This window comes from Charadrius vociferus, unplaced genomic scaffold (assembly GCF_000708025.1).
Source record: "Charadrius vociferus isolate BGI_N301 unplaced genomic scaffold, ASM70802v2 scaffold2, whole genome shotgun sequence".
In the NCBI taxonomy this organism is placed as follows: Eukaryota; Metazoa; Chordata; class Aves; order Charadriiformes; family Charadriidae; genus Charadrius; species Charadrius vociferus.
The window spans coordinates 4226817-4250693 of NW_009647595.1; the positions used below are offsets into that span (position 1 = coordinate 4226817).

Below are 23877 nucleotides of genomic sequence, written 5' to 3' on the forward strand. Positions count from 1 at the left end.
CACCATTTTCTGAGAAGTTAAGAGATGTTAAGAGAGGATTTGACTAATGAAATAAAGCCTGCCACTAGATGACATGCAGACAGTGGCCCTGACTCACATGAGCTATTGGCTATGACTTGTTTGCAGACTTTCAATTTATTTTGCATTGATGGCATCCATTTGTCTTCCCAAAGTAGATAATAGTTTCAAGAATTAAAAGATAATTTTCTACAGCCTGCATGAGTTCTGTCTCAATGGGCTACTTCTGGGTAACCTGTAAAATAAATCTGCCCTGTTCTAAGGTTGTCGCTAAGCCTCTGAGGGTACTGGTATCGTATGTAGAAATCCCTGGATGCTGAATGCCCAGCATCACTCCTTTATTTTATTTTTCATTTTCTGTCAGTTACCACTATAGTATTTTTAATGCTTTTGTTGTAATGCTTTTTTTTTTTTTTTTAAATTGAACTTCATAGAGCAGTGTAATTTTTTTTTTTCCCCTTGTAGTTAAGCACATCAAGAAAGATGAACGTAAATATTATGAGGATCTTTTAAAATACAGTCGAGATCATCTCATGTTGTACCCTTATCATTTGTCTGACATCATGGTAAAAGGTCTGAGGGTAACACCGTTTTCATATTACACTGGCATAATGGAGGTGAGTACAAAACTATGGTGAGAATACGTTGCTTTCTGTCCTAGAGATGTTGGTGACGATTGTTTAATGCATACGAGGCAGTGTCATGTAGTTTGTTCACTTTTGGATAGGTTATGCTGTCAAGTAAGGAAACAGTAAGGAAACTTTCTAAACAAATACTTGTACCTGCAGGTTTTTTTCCCTTCTGCCCTGTAGGCTGTTCAAGAGCTAGACTTTGTCATGTGGAACAAGGGTGGGACTCACTCTGAGGCCAGGCTTTCTCTTTTGATGTTTGAGATTGGGACTCTTCACTTCAAACTGTAAAAGAAATAGCTCATTCTTTTAGATTAATAAAACATACACAATTTCCATTTTTAAAAACCAGTACATTTGAACGGTTATTTTCTTTTTTTGTTCCCTTTCAAAAAAGACACTTAACCATATTAGAAGGTTTTTCAAAAGCTTGAAGAAGATCCTTTGTTGAGAACAAAGATGGGTCTGTTTTCAGTCAGCACTCTGGCAACCTTCTTTTATTTTGATTGGATATCAGAAGCCCTTTGTTTATTTTGTGTATAGTGATTGCAGACATAATGGATTAGTTGTTAGCTTATTCTGTTATTACTGTTAGCAATTCCTTGTGCTGTTTTTTTTTTTTTTTTGGGAAGACAGAGACAGGATTTTATCTTTATTATTCTGTCAGTTAGCATTTTTCTCTGTAAAGCTTATGTTAAACAGAAGTCTCTTTTTTATGTATTTAACTTATTGTATAATGATTAATCAAGTAATTGGCAAGTTTGATAAGGTAACTGACTTTCATAGATTTGTTTTAATTTCATTTTGTTCTTAAAAAAAAAAAAGGGAGAATTTTGGACCTGCTGAAATGATGACTTTTTTGTTGCAACTAAGTTTTCTTGTCTTTTTAAGGATATAATGAACAGTGAAAAAAGCTATGATTCATTACCCAACTTCACTGCTGCTGACTGTAAGTATTACCTAGCTGCATTACTGCTTTCAGTGAGTTGGAAATGAGGAGCTTCTGAAAGTGAATTTGTGGGCGTCTGTTTGCTTGAACATAAGTGTATGAATGAAGGCATAGAAACATTTAAATAGTGACTTAAGGAGCGTGTGCTCTCCATACAGACTTCTGTCCGTATGGCCAGCGCTGGAATTGGGCTAGTTTGAGAACAAATAGGAACGGTGCAAAACCTTGTGCAGCTTCTGTCCTTGCTTGTATTGCATCCCTATTTGCTTGGACTTCTGGCTGGTAAGTCTTACTGGCCATTATGCATCGGCAAGCTGAGCTGCTGGTCTTTCCTAGTGCGTTTTTTGGCACGTGTTTGGCAGAAAGCTTTGGGAAGACAGTGAAAGGCTGTTAACACTCTTGTGAATTAGCATCAGTGTGGATGGATACTTCAAGGAATGAAGTACCAGAAAAGAGAAAGAAGAGGATCTTGTATTTTATGACACTCCTGGATGTGCTAGGTTTTTTATCCTGCTTTCTGTTAGACTGTTGTGAGTATGAGGTGGGGAGATCAGGAAAGCAAAAACATTGAACTTGGTGGAAAACAGAGTAAGAGCAACAGCCTACTGATAAGTCTTATAGCAGAAAATGCAAACTGCTGGCATAGGGAGGGTGTTAATCAAACCTGCCATTGAGAAGTTATTTATAGCTAAAGACTTAATTCCTCACCTTCGGTATGAATTTATATAGTTCTCTTTAATGATAGTGTGCAGTCAGGGGAGGAGCAGCCTGCAGGTTTTGAAAACAGTTTGGTGAGGTGCTTTTGTGTGTTTGTTTTTTTTTAAGGATATTGTCAGTTAACTGTACTAATTTACCTCTCTGTAATGTTCACACTAGGAAAACAGATCAGGAAAAGCTTTTTTCAGTGCCGTGTAGCTTGTTGGAAATCTAGTGTTACTCAGGATCATGAAGAGAGGAAAGGCTTCGCTGTTTTTTTTTTTTTTTTTTCCTAACAATTCTGTTATTTTAGCAGCAGCTGCACATCACTTGCTGAGGTATAATTAAGTTAAACATCTTTATTAACGTCTTATCATAAAAAGAAGAGTCAAACTAGAAAGTTGGACTTAATCTGTATTCTGTCTCAGTTTTAAAACTAGTGAGTAATTTTCCAGTATCTGTTCATAGTTCCTTAATGGTTGAAGGCTAGAGATTATAGAATTAAATTCTGATTCGGTTTAGCTCAACTAGATCTGAATCATCTTCCTTATAGTCTTATGTGGCCTTTTGTGCTCTTAGTTTAAATTTCTAATCCAGTGCTTGGTGTGGGATTTATTAGAAGGGAAGAAAAACTATTGACCAAAATCTGGTACAACTTTAGTTCTTTTAAGTTGAAACATTATTACCTGTTGATGTCAGTGTAGGAGAGAAAGGGGTTGGATTATTCCCTGCTACCCCGTGACTTGAGAGATACGAGATAAAGGTTTTTTTTTTAACCTGTACAGAGTAAATGAACGGGGATGGATTATGGTTTTAGATGCACATGGTTCTCTGTCAAATTCAGTTGAAACTGCATTTAGTTCCTATAACTATCCTTTTATTCTGGCAAGAAAGAGTAATTAAAGATATTATTATAGAAGTAGGTCTGATTCTTTGAAGAATGTTTTATGTATCTTCAGTTTAAACCTGTCTTAAGAGAACTAAAACCTTACTTATTTTTCAGGTCTAAGACTTCTTGGTATAGGAAGAAACCAGTACATAGATCTAATGAACCAATGTAGGTCTTCAAAAGTAAGTTTGCCTTTAATTTTCTCTCCCTTTCCTTCTCCAGTCCCTCCCTACACCTGCTATTATTTCATAGGAAATGAAGAATGGAATAATTTCTTGGATCTTGTTAGTTTAATAGTATGTCTAATTGAATGTGACATAGTGTATTGCTAATTATATTGTGTTTCCTGAATTTAATGAAGAGCTTTTTATCTTAAAATCAAAGTATACTGAAAAAAAAGATATTCAGTGCTACGTCTTCCCCCACCCCCCCACCCCAAATATATATTTTCAGAGCTTTATTTATTCTATGGCAGCAGGTAACTAAGGTCTCCTGGCCAGTATAAACATGGAATAATGATACTAGTTCTGGAAGAATTATTCCATGTTGCTGTGAGTGCAGCTGAGATTAGAGTTTATTCTGGGACAGTCCTCCATGTAGGTGAAAATTTTTTAGTGTGTATGGTTGTTTCTGAGACAACAGTAATGAGTCTGAACAGGTGTCCTTGCATGTGAACAGCATGTGTGGAAAACACTGTAATGATTGTTGACAAAAGTAGGCCCTTTCGTTTGCAACAGTTCCTTCCTTTCTTCGAGAAACTCATAGGTGCTCTTGCAGTAGCTTCACAGTGCTCCTTCAACCAAAAGTGTGCTCAGCAAAACATGAAGTTGATAGTGTGAACTGAAAACTAATGGCTGTACAATGGAAGAGAAGTTCTTCAGGTCTATAAATAAGCAGTACCCTCCGTTTTTTCTTTCTTGGACTGAAATTCATTGTAGTTTTTTAGCACAGTGCTTATTGAGAATGTGGGGTACTTTGTCCTTTAAAGTAAATCAAATGTTCCTGAATTTTTTTTTTTAAGATCATTGAACTTCTTTAAAATGCTCCATATATACTTTGTATGCTATGCTCTTACCTGTTCACGTTAGAAAATGTCATAAATAGTTTAAATTTGAACTTGATCCTAATGTGTTTGAACAGTGTGGTTTTTAATTAGTGACACAATATGAATGAATACATGGGTTTATGGGTATGAGATGCAAATAATTTTTTTTCCCCTTCCCATTTTCACATGATTTGAGAGGGGAGAGAAGCTTTTACTAAATGACAAGTATTTGTGCATGCCCAGTCTGTGAATATAATGTACTTAAAAATGGATGTGTGTAAAAATCAGTTTATATAAGGGTAAATGGCTGTCTGCACATGTGAAGTGCTCTTTATTACTATCTCAAATGGACTGTACCACTGCAGAAATTTTTCAGAAGGAAAACAGCTCATGATCTGTTACCTGTGAAACCTGTGGAGATTGCTATAGAAGCTTGGTGGGTCGTGCAGTCTGGCTACATCACTGAGGATGACATCAAGGTATTTTAGTATGGATTGCATCTCTAATTGTGGTTGAATACTGATAGTCCCTGAAAACAGGGGCTTCCCTTTGTGTAGAATGAACAAAGATTATGTTGCAGGTTTATAACAACTCTTTTATGGAATAGAGATTGGAACTAATGGAAATTGTGATGTTTTATTTGTTTACATATTCTGCCCTCTCCCTTCTTTGTACTTTCTTCACTATGTACAGTGAGGTGGTTTTGCATCAATCAGTCTGTGGTGAATAATGCGTGTGATAATGTGCTTTGTAGGGAGCAAGCAACAAAATATGTTTTCTTAAATTGGTATTTAAGCCCTGACAGCTCAATTTTGACTGAATCTTTACCTTCACTATAGTTAGAATCAGAATATTACTGGACTTTAATTGATAGATATTTTCATTGTTTCTGCTCTTTATGTCTCCTTATCTGTTTCATTGTTTGCACAAGAAAAATTTGTGAGCTGACTTAATGTTTCATCCTCATTCTACTTTCATTCTCACAGTTTCTTTTTACAGTCAGCTAGTCATTTGGTCTGGATTTAATTCCTTCTGTGTAAGTCTTTTGTTTAGATTGGAACAAGCTTAAAGCAGTGATGGCATCTTTTTTGGCTACCATTTGGAATATCTTAGGCAGTGGATACTTATATTCTGACATCCCATCAACTCAGAGTAGTTAACCCGGAGCATGTTACTTTGACATTGTAATGGACCTCTTTCTAGAATGGTTCCAGTTGTGTGGTTGAACACTCAGTTTGGAAGTTTTAAAGAGCAAACCTATTACACTGTGAATTTCACTTACCAAATACCCCTGCAATTAAGTACTGTTCCTAGAGCATGCATAATTTTGTGCAGGAACAAGAGTGAGAAATTTTAAGACTATCAGGAACTGAAGTGAATTCTTCAATATTTTGATTAAGAACATGGGTTACTTCCTATATTCTTACATTACTTATGACTGATTTGAGGCCAAAACGTTTGGGATTTGGGTGGTATTAAGTAAGTTGCTTAGACTCATTGCTACAAAAGGCTAACACGATTTCTTTTACATAGATTTGTACTACATCGGAGAAGTCTGCTATTGATAAGATAATTGATTCAGGTCCTCAGCTTGCTGGTTCATTAGACTTCAATGTGGTTCACAGTAAGTTATTAATGAACATTCCTTTTCTGTTTGTAGATCTTGCTTAATAAATTCTGAGAGCAGTGTCTGAAAACTAGGAATAAAAGGGGATGTAGATAGTTGAAGTATAAGAGGAGGTGGAAGAAAATGCTCAAGAACTTGTACAGACTGCAGTCTAGATCTTGTAAATGCTTTAACGATGAGCCATTAGCAGCTGTTGCTCTGGTATTGTTTTATTCAACAAATTCTTTCATTAAAAACTGTCAGTTGGGAAGGGGGATGTAGATGAGGACAAGCTGAAACTGAAATGAAAAATGTCAGATTTGGTAATCCTGAGTGGTAAAACTTCAGTCCTTGGTTTTCAAAGAAGGAGAGGTTTTGTAACTTTGTACTGTTTGAACACCATAAAAATGGGCCTTAAATCTAAGGGGCTGTCTTGTTTCTCAAAGGTCTGCAACTGTTACTGAAAAATGGTGTGCGTGTGTGTCCCCATTTCAGCATAACAAGTATTATAGACAAATCACTTTACATAAGGGAGTGTAAAATCACTGACAAACTTCTTAAGAAGTGTCTCTGTAAATGCTTGGCATACTACAAGCAATCGAAGCTGAGCACTGTAGTTTCCCTAAGATACTGAGGCAGAATTCCACTGCCTGTTACTGAAGCAGAACAAAAAAAATTAAAAAAAAAAAAAAGTGAGGTAGGTGAAATTCATGCTCTGGAGTAGATCTGAAACAGTACAGGGCTTAAGAAAATTTAAATTCCAAAAGCACTTCATGATCTTTGTCCTAACATGGCCTGATGTTGCTTGTGGAGAGGGTTACAGCTCAGGTTTAGTAGGTTTAGAAGGAACTAGCGTACCTTTCTACCCTAACTCATGGGTAAAAATAGAATGTACAGATGATTAATGTAACGGTCTACCAGTAGAATGGGATTTAATGGGGAAAGAGGACTGTTTAATGAGAGCTGAATCTGAACGAGAGACAGTGAAAAGCATTCCTAGCATGTTGATGGCTTGCAGTGTCCATTACAGCTAGTTTGCATAGCTGAGTATGTGTCACTGCCTGTGCTGAACAGCAGTTGTATTAGTATGAATTTACGTTATTTTTTGGTTTAATGCAGGCATTTCATTTAAGAACTTACTGGCTGTAGTAATTTTACTAGATATACTATAGATACATACATAGACCTATAGCTGGGCTGAGCTCTGTGTGTGTGTGAAACATCCTGACAATTCTACTTCAGATGTTTAATAACGCTTCACCTGAGGGTTGTTGGTACACTTCCTCCCAGCAGTAATGAATATGGTGTAGATGAAGTGATCTTGGTTAACACACAAGGAATCACTGACAATAAATTGGGCTTATTTTATACTGTGTAATTTAGCTTTGTGCTTTACTGTTAGAGTATAGCTGTTACAAACCGTAGACTCTAAAAGGAACCATGCTGAAATATTTTCCCCTTCCTTAAAAACTTCTCCTTGGCTTATCTACTCTGCAGAACTCAGATGAGATGCTCAGCACTCAAATCGATCTTAATGTGGGGAAAGTGTCATTTAAAATCTGCCATCTTATTATCCTCATTGTATGCAGTGTCCCTCTGTATCTGCTGCAGCTTTGCTGATGCCTTGTGCTGAAATGCCCCAGAATTTATTTTTGCAGTTGTGTAAAAAAGGCTTTTTGTGAAGATGTGTGGGAAGGACATGTGAGGACCATCAGAACTGATGCGGTTTAGTTTGTATCCTTGCTACGAAGTATGCAAGTTCCAGCCTGAGTTAGGGCAGAACCAAAATGTAGCCAGCATCCTCAGCTGACAAAACTAATTTAGGATAAAAGAAACCAAACCACTTCTTGACAGTACACTGATGACAGTGAAAACTAAGTTAACGTTTAGCAGGGACACACTCGTCTTTGTCAAATGGAGCTACTTCAGTCTGTGATCATTCTACTGTCCTCGATTGTCCTGAAAGTACGTTTAGAGCTCCAAGTGTATTGCATCAGACTGCAAGTAAAGAACTCTGATTTAGGGTGACACCTGTTTAATATTACATGTGGTTTATTGATCCATGCATTGCACAGTAATATTCTATTGTGGAGGCTATTAGGAAAAATTACTTGAATTGGCTGATGGGGAAGTCTACTTTGTATCATTAGTATTCTGGAAAATGTTTTTTTTTTTTCTAAAACGATGTGCTTTTATTTATAAAGGTTTGTATAACAAAGGATTTATATACCTTGATGTGCCAATATCTGATGACAGCTGTATAGCAGGTAAATACATACGTAATGGTATTACACCTCTGTTTTCTTGGTTTCATTTCAGTTATCATGTAGTTGTCTATCTTGGAAGCTGCTTGTCTCTGTGCATGAGTTTGCTTAAGGAAAACATTTGAACTATGAAAATTTTCCTGACTAAATGTTTTCCACCCTATTAAAACATTGTTTTTATTGTATATAGGATTTATTTCAACTTGAATTCTTGTATTTTCTTGTTTTGTGTACATATTTAGATAAGGTGAGATTCTTTTAAAGATTCATGGCATGAATTATTAAGTACCTTCCTATCTGTAATGAGAAGGAAGAATAGGATAGAGAAACATAGTTGCCCTGCCAAAAGGATGCCTTTTTTGACTCCTTTTTTCTTGACAGATGCAACTTTTTTTATAGCCAATTCCATCCTTCATGGTCTTGTCACATCAGTTGGTCATCTGCTGAGTTTGTGTACTATGTAGGAGCTTAAACTAGCACAGCACGTGGCTGCCCTTTTGAACAGCTCATGCTCTGCTAGGTCTCGGGGGGTTCTGAATTCAGTGTAATCTGCAAAGGTATAAATTGTTTGGAACCTTGCCACCGTGCAGAAGTACCTGTCATTGCTGTAGTAGAGATCAGTTTAGTGGAAGTCCTCTAAGTACAAGAGAGATACTGCTGAGATAATAGCTTTGGGAGTCTTGGCTACAGAGTGTGTATGGGGGCTGGGTTTTTTTTGTGTCCCACTGCAATCATCTCCATACACATTACAAATTCATCTTATGGCTGGGTGACTGGAAATTACCTGTAGTGGATGAGCTGGAGGCTGCAAGATTATCATGCAAGGTAGAGTGGCATTAGTTTTTGTGAGAAAACACACTGACAACCATTACTTAAGGAGCAGGAGAATTTTAAATACCATGTATATTATCTTTAGGCTTTTATTTTGTGACTAGAAAATCCTCAAAATTACAGGTACCATGAAAACTAAATAAGTGTAAATTTATTTTTCTGGTTTTATGCAGTTTCAGTTTGATCATATTAGTTACAGAATTGTAATTTTGCAAGTGATTCTTCTTTTTAGTGCCACCACTTGAAGGTTTTGTGATGAACAGAGTGCAAGGTGATTACTTTGAAACACTCCTGTACAAGATATTTGTTTCAATAGATGAACACACTAATGTGGCAGAGGTAAGTAAAACTTACCCTGTGTCAGGGAGTAACCTGGTCTAGTGGAAGGTGTTCCTGCCCAAGGCAGGGGGGTTGGGACAAGATGATCTCTAAGGTCCCTTCCAACCCAAACCATTCTATGAGATAGGAAAACTTGAAAGGGCCCAAAGCACACTGCTGAAAGTACTCAAGGCAGAGATGTGGATCAGTATCAAGTGATTTTACTTAGAAGTATTGCCAGACTTAAGATCCAACCTGTTTTTTTTTTATCTTGAGTGTAACTTTTATAGTGCTTCAGGCTTGAAGAAGTACTTTCAATTCAGTGAAACAATTCCATCAGCTGAAATGAATTTACACAAGGGTGACTAATGAAGACTATCTTATATGAGCTAGAACTGGAACAGAGTGAGTTTTGATTGGGTGAAATAAAAAAAATTAAAATTTTTTTCTTTGGCAGTGAAAACATGAAGGATGTTGGCTTAAAGTAGGAATGGAACTTTTGCATAAGTATTTATAATTTTAATATTAGAAATATGTTTTCATAAGGTCTTATTCTCAAAACCTGGTACATAAGCACCTGAAAAATACCCATTAAAGATATCCAGGATTTGTTTTCCTCTTTGCATGTCTTCTGATATACATGATTAACCTAAAAATGGTATGCATGATTAACCTAGAAATTACGCAGTGGAAGATAACCTCGTCTTTTTTTTGCATGCTTTCAAGTGGGACAATTATGAGACTTCATCCCCTCTTTTCATCACTTTCGATGAAAACAAAATTGTTCCTACTGGTACAGACTGGGTTTAAAAATAAAGAAAACCAACAAAAAGATGCTGAAGCCCACAAATGGTGAATTACCCTGCATTGTTAATACTGTATTGCTGATTCTTCTTTTTTTTTTTTTTTTTTTTAGCTTGCAAACGTCCTACAGATTGACTTATCTTTAGTAAAGGTATGTGTGTATAATGCATCTGTTGAACTTGATGTGGAAAGTTCACAGTCTTGCAACCTGGTTTCATATAGCAGTTCCTTATTATATGTATGTGTGTTTCTTTAGAATGCTGTGTCCATGTATTGTCGGTTAGGCTTTGCTCATAAAAAAGGCCAAGTAATAAACCTGGATAATCTTCATCCATCGTGGAAGAATGTTCCTTCAGTAAACAGACTGAAGTAAGTGTCTTAATTCTTTCGCAAGGCTTATTTTTCTCATTGAAGAGAAAACTAGAACCAAAATCTAATTATAAACCTATGGGTTGCATTCTTTCCCTTCTGCAACAACAAATGTCACTTGGCTTTCTCATGTTTATAATGACAAGAATACTCCATCCTCTCTTTAGTCGGAGGATAAGGACTGGTAATTTAGCCTGTAAGTTCAATGTACTACTTTTGATGCTGTTACTTAGTACTGGCTTTTTGACCTTTAAATGCCTAATTGCTCACTTTTGAAACAGACAAGTGTATGTTTTCTTTAAACTCCTGCAGCCAGAAATAACAGCTGTTACTGTGCTAGAACAGAGACAAAGTCTCTTGGCACTGCTGTCAATGAATATATACATAAAGTTTGCTTACTTGCTGTCAAGTACCATTGCAGTTCTGTCATTGACACTCTCGCATATATTTATATCTATATCAGATCCTAGAAAAGTGATGTTACTACCAATCAACAAAGACTTCTCCAAGTTGGAGTGCCAAGTTGCATTAATTAAGAATTGTCAGGCACTTTTAGTTCAATATCTATTAAGCCATATAAAATGACTGCTCTGAGTTTTCTTTAATGTTAAATCAGACTGTGAGAACAAAGTAAATTAGCTTTTTCTCCATTGGATTCTTCTTCAGCGATGGTGGTTTGATTTTTCTTTTGCAAAATCTGGTATTTTCAAACCCCAGATAAACTTTTCTGCTGAAGCTAAAGCAGGACTCTGAGGGACATCAAGCTTGACTGATTTAGGGCTTAGGAGCATTGAAAGGCATGAACTGGGTATGCCTATGCATGGACTACTAGCAGTGGAAGGCAGAGATACTTCTCTGGTACTACCATGACCGATAGATGTGGATTTTAATTCACATTAATAGGAGTACTTTGGACCCTCAAAAGATGCTGCTTTCATGGGACAGTGGGGAAAACAGAAGTCCTATACAGGAAGCTGGGTCATCAGCCACAGATACAGATACCAACAGTCAAGATGATCCAGGTTAGCACTAACAGTAAATTTTAATACATTAGGATCAATTATTTTTATATTTCTAGAGTGCCATAGGCTGTAAAGGGGTCTAGAAACAAGTAAAACACAGATTGTGTAGATCCTTTTTCCATATGGAATATACAGTGGGGGAGGTGGTGTCTACTTTGGTTTAAAATGCTTTAGCCAAATAGTTTTGTTTCTTAAGATGAGGCTGATCTATATTATAGTTATCAATGGACGCAAAGATACCAGCTTCTGCATTAGGTCAATCTGTAGTTTGGTAGTGATAAGAGAATTCTGTTCTACTCAGTATGACAATAACTAATGGGTTTTCTTCTTTTTTTAATAGATTTGATTTAAACTTGCTAATTTTATTCTTAAATAAAGCAAATTTGATCATATATTTTCTTTTTGTTTTTTATTAGCTGAAACAGCCAGCGTGAGCAGCCTGAATCTGTCTAGTGGACACACAAAGCGTATTGCCTTCCTGTTTGATTCTACTCTCACTGCCTTTTTAATGATGGGAAATCTTTCACCAGTATGTCAAAATTGTTCAATGTATCATGCCAAGAATAAATATGTAGAGCTTTAAAATACTTTGACTTCAATATAATACAGCTGTAATTATTTTAAAAACTTCTGTATTGTTTGTTGTGAAGCAATGTTTCTGTTTAATAAAACTTTTGCTTGCCCATTTCATTCTCAAGGAATTAAGACAGCTTTGTTTTGTTGTTTCAGAACTTGAAAAGTCATGCAGTCACTATGTTTGAAGTTGGGAAACTGTCAGATGAGAGTCTTGACAGCTTCTTGGTGGAGCTGGAAAAGGTAATCAGTTACATGTTTGACGAAATGCTTTTTCAGCACTTGAAGTGCTAAAGGGGCCAAACCCCCCAGTATTTTCATTGTGTAAAAATACCATGGTAAGAACAAGCACTTTTATCATACCGAACCTATGTGGTTCAGTTAAGGTGTTTCTTCTTCACAGCATAAAATCGTCTAGGTTGGAAGGGACCTTTAAGATCATTGAGTCCAACCATCAACCTAACACTGCCAAAACGACTACTGAATCATGTCCCTAAGCACCATGTCTACCTGTCTTTTAAATCCCTCCAGCGATGGTGACTCCACCACTTCCCTGGGCAGCCTGTTCCAATGCTTGATAACCCTTTCAGCGAAGAATTTTTTCCTAAAATCCAATCTAAACCTCCCCTCATTTATACCTCTAGTGACTTTCAGGGTCACACCATGCATGTCTGTGAATGTGGTGAATTTGGTGAGCAAAGTGAGTGCATGAACTACATTTCACATGTAGTTTCATGGTGGAGGTTGGATGGGACCTTTGAAGATCATCTAGTCCAACCCCCCTGCCAAAGCATTTGCACCTAGAGCAGGCTGGACAGGAATGCATCCAGGCAGGTTTTGAATATCTCCAGAGAAGGAGACTCCACAACCTCTCTGGGCAGCCTGTGCCAGTGCTCTGTCGCCCTTAAAGTAAAGAAGTTTTTTCTCATGTTGAGATGGAATTTTCTGTGTTCCAGGCGTGCCCATGGCCCCTTTTCCTGTCACTGGGCACTGCTGAAAGTCTGGCCCCATCCTCTTGACACTGGCCCTTTAGATATTTATAAGTATTGATGGAATCCCCTCAACCTTCTCTCCTCTAGGCTAAACAGACCCAGGTCTCTCAGCCTTTTCTCATAAGGGAGAAGCTCCAGTCTCTTGACGGTCTTTGTACACTCTTGGTTCGAGTCTGTGTGTACACACACCTGCATTAGGGCTTGTTCAATGGAAATCACTTTCTTTTCAGTAAGGTGTTAATATTTCTGAAAGTCTGCACACCATTTTTGTAGGAAACTTTGACCATTATATGCTGGAATATTTAACCTATCTAGCTTTTAAAGGTAGTTCTAGAAAGGCAAATTTAATTACGTAGGATGACTGCTGTTAATTGCTGTATCATTTTTATACCAGTCAGGACGACTGGGCATTTAAATACTTTTACCTAAAGACTGAGTCGCAGTTGTGGTTTATATATGTTGCCTTTGTGTTCTTTTTGACTGTTTGACTGGCATGGCCAAGACTCACTTTTCATTTAATAGTTGCTGTAAATCACCTTGGCATATAAGCTGCAGGGTTGTTACTCAATTCCAAAGCTCTAAAATGCTAATTTATTAATCTTTCCTTTTCTGTGATTGATGCTTGTGGAAACTTGTATGCGTTTATTTTGTTTCTTGTTTAGGTTCAAAGCACGGGTGAAGGGGAAGCACAGCGGTACTTCGATCATGCACTTACACTGAGAAACACAATACTGTTTTTGCGGCATAACAAAGACCTGGGGGCACAAGCTGTACAGCCTGATCAACCAAATAATGGTACTGCGAACACTTTTGAGGAAATCCTCCTAAGTTTGTTTACTTATCTGCCATGGACTTGGCTTTCTGATTAAGCTGCTATTTCAGAAAGCAATCTGTATCCTACTTGTTTAAAAACATTTTGAAGCCAAAACATCACTTTTTCATCATCCTTTGAACTTGCATTACTGAGTTTGCCTGTTGAATGACAGATTTGGTTGTCAAAACTTGGGCTTAACATCCACAGCAACAGATAAAAACATAATGATGCCAAGAAAAGCTGAACTTGAGGAGGAGATTGGTTTCAAATCGTGTGCTTCTGAAGGCCATAATAAAGAAGCCATTGTTTATTCAGAGTTCTTCTGTCAAAGAAACATTTTTCAAGTCATGAAAGGGAGTGTATTCTTCTAATGGGGGTAGACTTTTTTTTCCCCCAAAAAAAATCTTACCTAACTTCCTGGGTATCTCTGTGCTTATTTCCTGCGATCAGTTAGTTGGTGAGGAGCAAGTTGTAGTTCTGTGCCCAACAACCTTGTATTACTGGAATTGCTAAAATCATGTACAGATTTATTAAAATTCACCCCAATAATTTAAAACTTAGTTGTGGAAAATATTGTATTCATGGCTTAGCACGGGATAATAGAAATCTGAAGTCATGTTTTGGGTTGTATGTTCCATCTTAACTGATAATTTAAGAATTGTATGTTTTCAATGTAGGGTTTCCCTTGGACCTCTTACGGTGTGAGAGTTTGCTTGGCTTGGATCCAGCTACCTGCAGCAGAGTTCTCAACAAAAATTATACTCTACTGGTTTCCATGGCACCACTCACCAATGAAATTCGACCTATTAGCAGCTGTACACCCCAGGTGAAAAAACAATTTATTTTTTTTTTCCCCTCAGTATCTAGTAATATAATATCTTCTTAATAGCTTTGTTTTGAATACATCTTTTAGATGTCACTTTAAGTGACTCAATTATTGGCATGTAGAATAGTAAAATAGTTTTTCATCTAAAAAAAACTGTTTAGTGAGGAAAAATGTTAATACTTAGTAAATTAAGTTTGTTTAATTTAGTTACAATTTATCTGTTCAAGTAGAGTCAATGACAGATATTTTGTTCTTGAATTTGTATTCACAGAAAATACTTTACTATCACCTTTCTGTCAAGAGTCTTGCAATACTGGACTAAGTATCTAGAATATTACCAGTAGCAGAGTAATGCAGGATTTGTATTTCTTTAAAACTGTTGATTCTTAAGTGATACCCGTACATATAACAGTCGCAATATTAAGTTGTTCCTGATTTCTTGAATAATGTCTCTTCAGCATATTGGACCTGCGATACCAGAAGTTAGTTCAGTTTGGTTCAAACTGTATATTTACCATATAACTGGACAAGGACCACCCTCTCTGTTGCTTTCTAAAGGAACACGTCTTCGAAAACTTCCAGACATTTTTCAGGTAGCGTTTGCATGGATTTTTTTCTCCCTCCCTTCTCTAAACATTTCAAAGGTATGCTGTACGCAGTTGAAGTCAGAGGTATTGTAGATGATGTACCTTTTCTGGAAGCACGTTTTATGTAGTGTAGCATCTTGATTTGTTTTCTTTCTAGGTTCTGAAAAAGGAATGCTACTTACGTCTCTCTTGTCACAATGTGACTCCAGTGTATTTGATGCCAACCCTTTCAATTTTAGCGTAAAATGTGGTACTGTAGTTGTTTGTAAACCCATCCCAAGAACATGTTACGAAGATGGTAGAAGAGCTATATCAAAAGATAGAGACCTAGTATGTTGTGCTTTTTCTAGTATTACATAAGAAAGAACACTTCTACATATAACTTTGTCTGGTTTAGAAGATGGCTAAGACAATCAGTTCCAGTTTGTCCAGTGTAGAAATCTGTGATGGAAACTTTGAAGTTCTAGGCTGTAATTCTCCCTGCAGTTTAAATAAGGGTTGCACTAAGTTGGACAAAACGTCTCCTAGCCCAGTAGCCTCTCTCTAGCAGTGGCTGAAAGTAGGAAGAATAAGCATAATATGTAACACTTTGTCTTAAGACCTTTCCAGCCTTCCCCATGTTCTGGTCTGGAACTTCCTAAGCAGTATGTGATTTTGTGTATATAGAGGTTGTGACTGGAATTCTTGTCTCTGCAGTGATCAGGAACTCTCCCAAGTTCCTTCCAGTCTTGAATCCACTTAAGTTTTTAGCATCCGTACAGGGCTTTGGCAAGGAGTCCCAGAAGACGGTGCAGGTGATCAACTCATGCCTGAATGCTACCTTCTCCCATTCTGTCTCTGAGACGCTAATAAGGATAAATGTGCCACAAAGGAGTACTGTTAGGTATTCTGTATTCTAGGCAAACCTAGGTGGAAGTGATTGTGGTAACTTCTAAACTTGCCTGAACCAAAAATCATTTTATCTATTGACTTTGATTTGAAATGCAGCAGAAACTTGGCAGTGTTTGGGTCTTGCTGCTCACAGTGGAATTCGTAAAATAATATTGTTCAAATTTATAATTGCAGAGAGGACTCTACAGTTTTCATCTCATCATTTGGAATAGGTACTTGAGGAGATAAATATATTACAATGATATGGAGGCATTCAAAGAGGGATGTGTATTCTTAGGTGTACCTGCATCAGTAGTCATCTCTGACTGTAAGATTTGTAGGTTTATTTTCCATTCCTCAAGCCTCTTTCGCATTCCCTTCCCTTTCTGATTTCAAAAATCTTGTGGATACTTCTAAGACTTTAAGATAACAGAATTAAGTGAATCAAGGCTTTTAGCGCAGAAGGCGTTTTGCACTCATCAGTGGTGATGAGCTTGATTCAAAGCTTAGTCTCTCATTAGCTTAAACTACCAGTAAATGTATGGATTTGTACTTTTATTAGTAAAAAGCATTCGGTGTGGTAGTCTTGGAAAAATTCAATACTGCTTGAATCCTAGTGTCCTGATAGGTCAGGTTTTCTTGTACTAAATGATCTCACATTCTGCACTGTCAAAAACTTACTGGAGCTATTTTTCCTCTGCATTCATGTGTGAATGCTTCTCTCCTGCTACTGTTTGGCAGTGTAATTTTCTTAAAGAACTGTCAATACATTTCTAGAAATCTTACAGAGATGCAGGGAAATTCAATCTTGAAAACTGAGAAACTAGGAAATTACTTCCTAGTCAGTGTTCTTCCTGTCTCCCCCCTTGGATAGGTATTTTGGGGCTTGATATATCTTTGTTCTCTGTTGATGGTGTTTGCTTTTAAATTTATGTGGGATTATTTTCATCTCCTATTTGCTAGGAGGCTGCTGCAACGACCACATAGTTCTACAGGAATTGGTGACAGACACCTCCTGTTCAAAATAGCATCTTAACTTTGAGGTTGGCAAACTTCTGTCTTTATCAGGAATACCAATTGGTACAAAGTGTAATGCTATAGAGTCGTAGTTACCTGTGGTAACTTCCTATTTGTAACAATGCTAAGGCTTAACTCTGGTATTTCACTTTATGCGCTTGGGTAGTCCATTACTACTGTAAATACTCTTATTTTCTCTCTTCTAGGGTTATGATCGCTTACTAATAACGTCTTGGGGTCACGACCCAGGAGTAGTTCCTACTTCAAATGTGCTCACAATGTTGAATGATGCTTTAACACATTCTGCTGTTCTAATTCAGGTACAGAGTGCTGTGTATAAATGAAATATAAATGAAATGTATAAATAAAATATATAAATGTATAAATATGCTTTTTTTTTTGAGTTAAGCTGTTACATAGTAGAGGAGATAAACAATGTAGGAGAGCTACACTTTTGCCAAGAGCAGAAAAATATGTTTAACTTCTGTAGCCAGTGCTGCTATGCTTCAGTGGTGGTGAAGACATGGGTTTTGAATTGAATGCGTGTTATGTATGCATTATTGTATCATGGGCAGACATAATAGAGTTTTGCCAGCTAAAAATGAGATGTGGATTTGTAAGAGTGTTAGGGATATACAAAACTGGAACGAAAGTGAAGACCCCACGAGCTTTTGAGACAGTAGTGGTATAAGGTAGCTGGGAGTATGAACTGTTATTCCAGAAATGCACCTTTTTCGAATGCTTGGTATTCGTCTTTTACAGTAAATTATAGCAAAACATGTTCTTTATCACAAATAGCAAAAGTAGAATGGGTTTCTTTATTTGGGAGAAGTAAAACAGCTTCCTCTTCTGTTTCATCAGTTCAGTTGAAGTCTCAGAATTACTCATTCAAATAAATAGATATTTAATTTTGTAACAAACATAAAATTACCCATTCTCAAAGGCCCACTTGTGACAGCTTTGACTGCTTCAAAAGGTTCTGTATTTAAGGGTGTAAACTCCATTTTGCTTCAGAAGCGCTTGGTGATTATGAAATCTGTTTCTATCTAGTAAATGGAGAGAAAAATTGCTCTTCTTCACCTGAAGTTTAACTTCATTGTGTTTACTCACATGTGTTTTAGAGGAGAAGGGGTATTTTATTTAATTACTTATTTCAGCTAAGCAAGCACTTTAATGATCTGCTTATTTGTTTCACCAACTTGACTGGACTAAGCTAAGTTGATAAGTATATTTTTCTGTTCCTAATTTAATTTCTTGATGTTCAGGGGCATGGCATGCACGGAATGGGAGAAACAATGCACATACCTTTCCCATTTGATGAAGCTGAGCAGCAGGGAGGTAACTCACTGTCTTTAATGTAATCTCCACACCACCCTATTTCATTTTCTTGCACATTACTGTATGCAGTAAGGTTGCAATAATCCTTTTAGTACAAATTTTCTTGATCTTACAAATCAAGTTAGACGAGAAAATCAAAAGAATATTTAAATGGTTGACAAGTCTGTTCTGAGCTTAGAGATACGGCCTTCTCCTTTCTATCTTCTTTGTCCTGATTAGAATATCTTTTCTGGCTTCTCTTCTCTCCCAGCACAGATGTAAAGAAGTAACTTCCACAAACACTTCTAAATCTTTCTTTGTGCATACTGTCTTATTAACTAGCATATTTATTAACTGCATAAATAAATCTTCCATGTATTCTATTCAGCATCTCTTAACTGTACAAAAGGTGAGACCAAAACTGAACAAACTTATCTTAATTAGTATCACTGGGAACTATTATGGAGGTTTTTTCCCCAGGAAGAGCTTTGCTAGCAAAATCCCCTATTCCTTCAAAGTCTGCCTAGCTCAACTGATTTTTTGAAAGGCACCAATTAGCATGTTCTGAACTACTCCTTGATGAGTAGGACACAAACTTTGGGTAGTTTAGGCCATAGCCTTCCCAACTGAGAGCTGTCATGAAAGTATGATTATCCAGGTATGAAATTTAAAATTATTTAAGCTACCACTTAAAAAAATCTGGGCCAACTAGAAGTACAGCTATATTCCTAATTTAGTTTTTACTAAGTTCAAAATGAGTCACTTCTATATTTGCACTCTCTGGGGTGTTTGTTTTCTTCCGACTTGATGCTAGGTGAAAAATCTTGAAGACAGAATCTCCTAAGTTCTAGCATGAACAACTCAATATTGAAACTACTTGTTGACGTCTAGTACTGTGTTCTAATTCTTCAGAATTCCAAGTATGTGGAACATGTATCTTGTATTGAATTTGCCATAAAAGACTTTGGCACTGAAGGAGCTGGACGTCTAATTCCTAGCTGAACCTTTTCATCTCTGCTGTCTGTATGTGTCTGTGTGTGAGAGAGGGATCATCTTCTGTTTGTATTTTTCTTTCTCTTTGGCTCTTTTACTGTACTACAAAATAACAAGTAGTGCTTGGTGTGGGAAGACCGTGATCACTCATGTGTTATCCCAGATCTACCAATGTGATCACTAAGCTGGAGCATTACAAGAGAGAAAAATCCAGATAAAAAACTTAGCCTGGCCTAGAGATGAACTATACGGTTATGGAGAAGGCTTCTTATAAAGTAAGCTGGAATATGTGTTGTTTTCCACTAGATTTCTCTCGTGTGAATATGGGCATTCATACAGCTTTAAAAATACTGAGAAACAAAGTAGACTTGCAGCATTTTTGTGGCTATGTCACGATGTTGAATCCTTCAAGTCGGAATGCTAACAGAAAGCTGAGCGATGCTTCTGATGGAAGAGGTTAGTTACCAATGATTGTCTCTTTTGGCTGTGTTACCGTAATTTCACATACAATCACTTTAGCAAAGGTGAACAAAGGATTACAGTTCTTTGATTTGGAACTCTACAAAATACTATCCAACCCAGATAGGAACGCATTTTGAGTCTGAATCTATTGGCAGTAGGTTTACTTCCTAATTCGTCGTTGTTACTAGCTCAGAAATAGCAAATACAGACTGAAAAATCACTGGACTAGAGCAGTCAACAGAAGAAAAAGAATAATTTCAAAATATTAAAAGTAAATTTTGGTGGGTTTATGTGCCTGAACTTAATCTTTCATAAATGAGTTGAGAATCCCTAAGTGACTCTTTAGTCCTAAAATTAATCAGGCCCTATGTTTCTCCATATCCCTTCCTCCAGTTTTATAGCTATATGGTCTTTGGGCAAAGCTTGTGTCATGTTCCTTACATCAGGTGTTTGCTAAACTTATATTCATCTGCATGTTTATGTGAGAATTACTTTACCTTTAGGAGAGGCTGAACTAGTATCAGGATCTGATGTAAATGGGAGCACAGAATCATTTGAGATGGTAATAGAAGAAACCCCAATGGATTCTGCAGTCAAGCAAAGCCTTGAAGGTAAAAACACAGCAAATGGCTTGTACTAAACATTTTCCGTCCAATGAGATATCTTGATTTTAAGGATCTGAACACATTGTTGTTTGCACTTGTCATCCCGGACAATAATCGGTGCTAACTCTTCTCCCTGCTTAAAATTCAGATTACCTTAAATCTTTGAGCAGTTCAGTAGATGAACTATCTTAAAAAGTATGAACTGTCCAGTGGAGCCTGATCTGAGAGAACTGGTTCTGCATTCAATGTTCTTGCTTTGTCTTTTCTTAAAATTTGGTTGTCTCTTGGTTTTCTTTCTGTAGTACCCACAACAGAATTGGAGTGGGTTCCCCTGGAATTATGCTTTGGCATTCCACTCTTCAGCTCTGAGTTGAATCAGAAAGTCTGCAGAAAAATTGCCACTCATGGATTATGTAGAAAAGAAAGGTGAGCTGTAATTTATCAGCTACAGGTTTAACAGGTTGTATGTGTTAGGTCCAGTGCTTCTGCAAAAATTATACCTACAACTTGATGACTACAGGAGTAGACCTGAGCTAAGTTTTGTAGAGTACCTAATTCTAGTGTATGAGGTGGTCGCTTTTTGGCTCATGCATACCAGCTATAATGTATAATCTAGTAGTCCTTAGTTGTGCCAAGATTAAGATTAGGCTCTTTTTGTAGTTTCTGGAAGGTGAAAATTAATTCTTTGTAGTAAACTGTCTATGAACAGATCAGGAAAGACAGTAAATTTGGGTGCCTTCCTACTCATTTCTCCTTCCTAGCTTGGCATAGGCTTTCTTTCCTCCTCCTAACCCCTCTACCCCGATTCCGGGGGGAGACAAAACTAAGGCTGCTTGAAAACATGGCTTAAGGATTTTATTATAGTAGTTGACCTGCTTTTTAACAGTGTGTCACTAATCTGCTTCTTAAAAGTCATGTTACCAGACTGTCCTAGATAAGAATGAGACATGATAAAGTCTAATATATTAATGTATCTTATGTAAAATAGCATTTTTCAATTGCAGTAGTGTCACTTTAGCACTGTGTAAATGATAGGGAAAATACTATTTAGCTGACTAGACCCAAGAGCAGATGAGATGAGTTGAGCACCTCTTCAGTGATGACAATAATACCAAACTTTCTGTGTGAAAGCTTTTAACTGTGTCACATGATGTTAAATACTGCTAGAGTTACTTGTGAGCAAGTTACTATGGTACTTTACTCGTAAAAATTTGCATGCCTTGGATATAGCTTTTTCTCTTTTGTTTCTGACAGCCTTCAAAAACTCTTACATTCCAGTAGAAAGCTGTCTCTTCAGGTCCTTAATTTTGTTCATTCATTCCAGGTAAGGAGCCATAATCCAGTTGTAAATTGTTCTGTATGGTCTGTCATCCCTTTTTGCCCTCCTACTTGCCGTCCTTGGCTGTATGGAAACATACATGGTTGGTTTTATTTGCTTTTTCTTGAAACGGTAACTGTATTAAGAGCAGTATCAACCTTAAATTCTACTGGTAGCAAAAAGTGAGTACTTCCCTGTCCGTTTTCTAGCCTTATTTAATACGCGTCTCTTGACTTCTGTGGTTGCATCTTCTGTGTAATTAGTTTCATTGGTTTTTTTAATGGAACTTGCAAAGCAAAATTGGGTTGCTTCTTAGATGTGTTAGGGAGATTTACTGCAAACTGTGGATGTGCTGATCTTTTGAGATTTTATCTGCGTCTCAAGTCAACTGTGTTCCCTTAGGAAAAAATAAAATACATTAACATGTATTTCATAACAATTACTTTTTGCATTTGTCTTAAGATCCTCTAGATCTCGGTATTGAATGAGTATAAATGCGTAAAACTGCATACTCTGGGAGGATTTTATTAAGAGCATAGGTAGAGAATAGGAGTCTTGTTTAGCAAGCAAGGAGGAATGCCAGGTCTGCAGCCTGCTGTAATTCTGCATGGAAATGTACGCTAGCAAGGCATGTCCACGTGTAACATGGAATCTACTTAGCTGCTTATGTCTTATGATATTTTTCTCTAAAATTCTATCTTTTCAATAAAGTAAGGAACTTGCAGGTTACTTAAAGAGGTAGTGTTACGGATGGTGTGACCCTGAAACCACTTCCGCATGAAAACATTGGATGTTCCCAGTAGGTTAGAAGCCTTGGAACCATCTGTCTGTCTCAAATGACTCCTGTCCTAATCTCTTAGATATTGTCTCCGAGATACACTGTCCTTGATGATGATCTGTATAGAGAGGAAATAAAGAAGGTGCCAAAGTGATTTTTTTAAGCTGAGAAAACCAAACTTCTGGGAAATAAAACTACTCAAAATATGGTCAAATCAGTGCCTCCAAATATATGCATAGCTCTTAGCTCAGTGTTGGATAAATATCAGTATGATAATAGTTCTGAAGATATTATAGCTTTACATGTATTTTGCTGCGTCTGTCCTTCAATTCTAAGCCTCGGGCTTCCCTGAAGGTTTCTTGAAGGCAAATAATGCATGCATGAATGCATCTGAGGCAGCTGTATGCTTATTTCATGCTTCCCCTTGTTTATTCTGGTTTTACTTCCATAATGATTTGGTATTTATTGGATTAAAGTAACACACTTTATAAAACACTAAGTGTATTTGCAGATTGGATTAGCCTGTCATATTCTACCTGTTAAATCCTTCATTGTTTGTCTTTTTTTTAAGACGCTATTTTTTTTTTTTCTTCCTTTTGGTTTTAGGAAGGTATTTCAACACTGGATCAGCTCCATGATGCTGGTTCTTCAAGTTCACTTTTGCAGCCTGTTTCTGCAGATATGGGTGTTCCACTTCCTGCCAAGAATCTCATGTTCAAAGAAGGTGTATTATCTGAATGGAACGGATGGTCTCCTTCCTCAGTTTTTTTCAGCCACACCTAAGGAACAGGTCAAATAGGGATTCTCATGCATTGATCACTAAATGCCTTTCTTCTATTATGGTTAATTCCTAGTGCCAATCACTAAGAAGTGTACCGCTGTTGCAGCATAACCCATGTAAAAGTAGTGTTACAAAAATGTGTTGTGTTGCAGTATTGGGGAAGTGCTTAAACCGTCTAGAACTTGTTACTCATTACTGCATATCTTGCTGCAACAGAGAGCTTTTTAGCTGTCAGCACTATTTTTATCTTGAGACAATCTTTCTTTTATAACTAAACACGCCCTTTCTAGGCTTTCTGATGATTGTTAAATTTCTATGCTGTCACCACAAAATGGCAATAGTAGTTTTCTATGTTCGTTACTCAAACATAAATTCTGTTTAGTTTTGTACTGTATTACTGAAAATCTTTCTGTATAAAGGTAAGAGATTTGGCTCTTCCTCTGAAAGCTCAGTGATACCCACTGTTTAAAAAAAAAAAAAAATTATCATGGTAATATGGGGCAT

The 23877-nt window shown here is 36.9% G+C and overlaps 1 protein-coding gene across 1 annotated transcript in view; it reads left to right on the forward strand.

Annotated features, from left to right (window-relative positions):
- FAM91A1 (family with sequence similarity 91, member A1) overlaps nt 1-23375 on the forward strand; it is a 26037-nt gene extending 2662 nt beyond the window's left edge. The window contains exons 3-24 of the mRNA XM_009881044.1: nt 484-635; nt 1539-1596; nt 3296-3363; nt 4592-4705; nt 5760-5850; nt 8037-8099; nt 9160-9266; nt 10162-10200; nt 10306-10418; nt 11322-11440; nt 11857-11969; nt 12170-12256; nt 13668-13800; nt 14497-14645; nt 15104-15238; nt 17326-17439; nt 18385-18457; nt 19736-19885; nt 20395-20502; nt 20799-20922; nt 21751-21820; nt 23199-23375. Coding sequence (XP_009879346.1) covers nt 484-635; nt 1539-1596; nt 3296-3363; nt 4592-4705; nt 5760-5850; nt 8037-8099; nt 9160-9266; nt 10162-10200; nt 10306-10418; nt 11322-11440; nt 11857-11969; nt 12170-12256; nt 13668-13800; nt 14497-14645; nt 15104-15238; nt 17326-17439; nt 18385-18457; nt 19736-19885; nt 20395-20502; nt 20799-20922; nt 21751-21820; nt 23199-23375 — 2357 coding nt within the window. The remainder of the gene's footprint in view (nt 1-483; nt 636-1538; nt 1597-3295; nt 3364-4591; nt 4706-5759; nt 5851-8036; nt 8100-9159; nt 9267-10161; nt 10201-10305; nt 10419-11321; nt 11441-11856; nt 11970-12169; nt 12257-13667; nt 13801-14496; nt 14646-15103; nt 15239-17325; nt 17440-18384; nt 18458-19735; nt 19886-20394; nt 20503-20798; nt 20923-21750; nt 21821-23198) is intronic.
- The last annotated feature ends 502 nt before the right edge of the window (nt 23376-23877 follow it).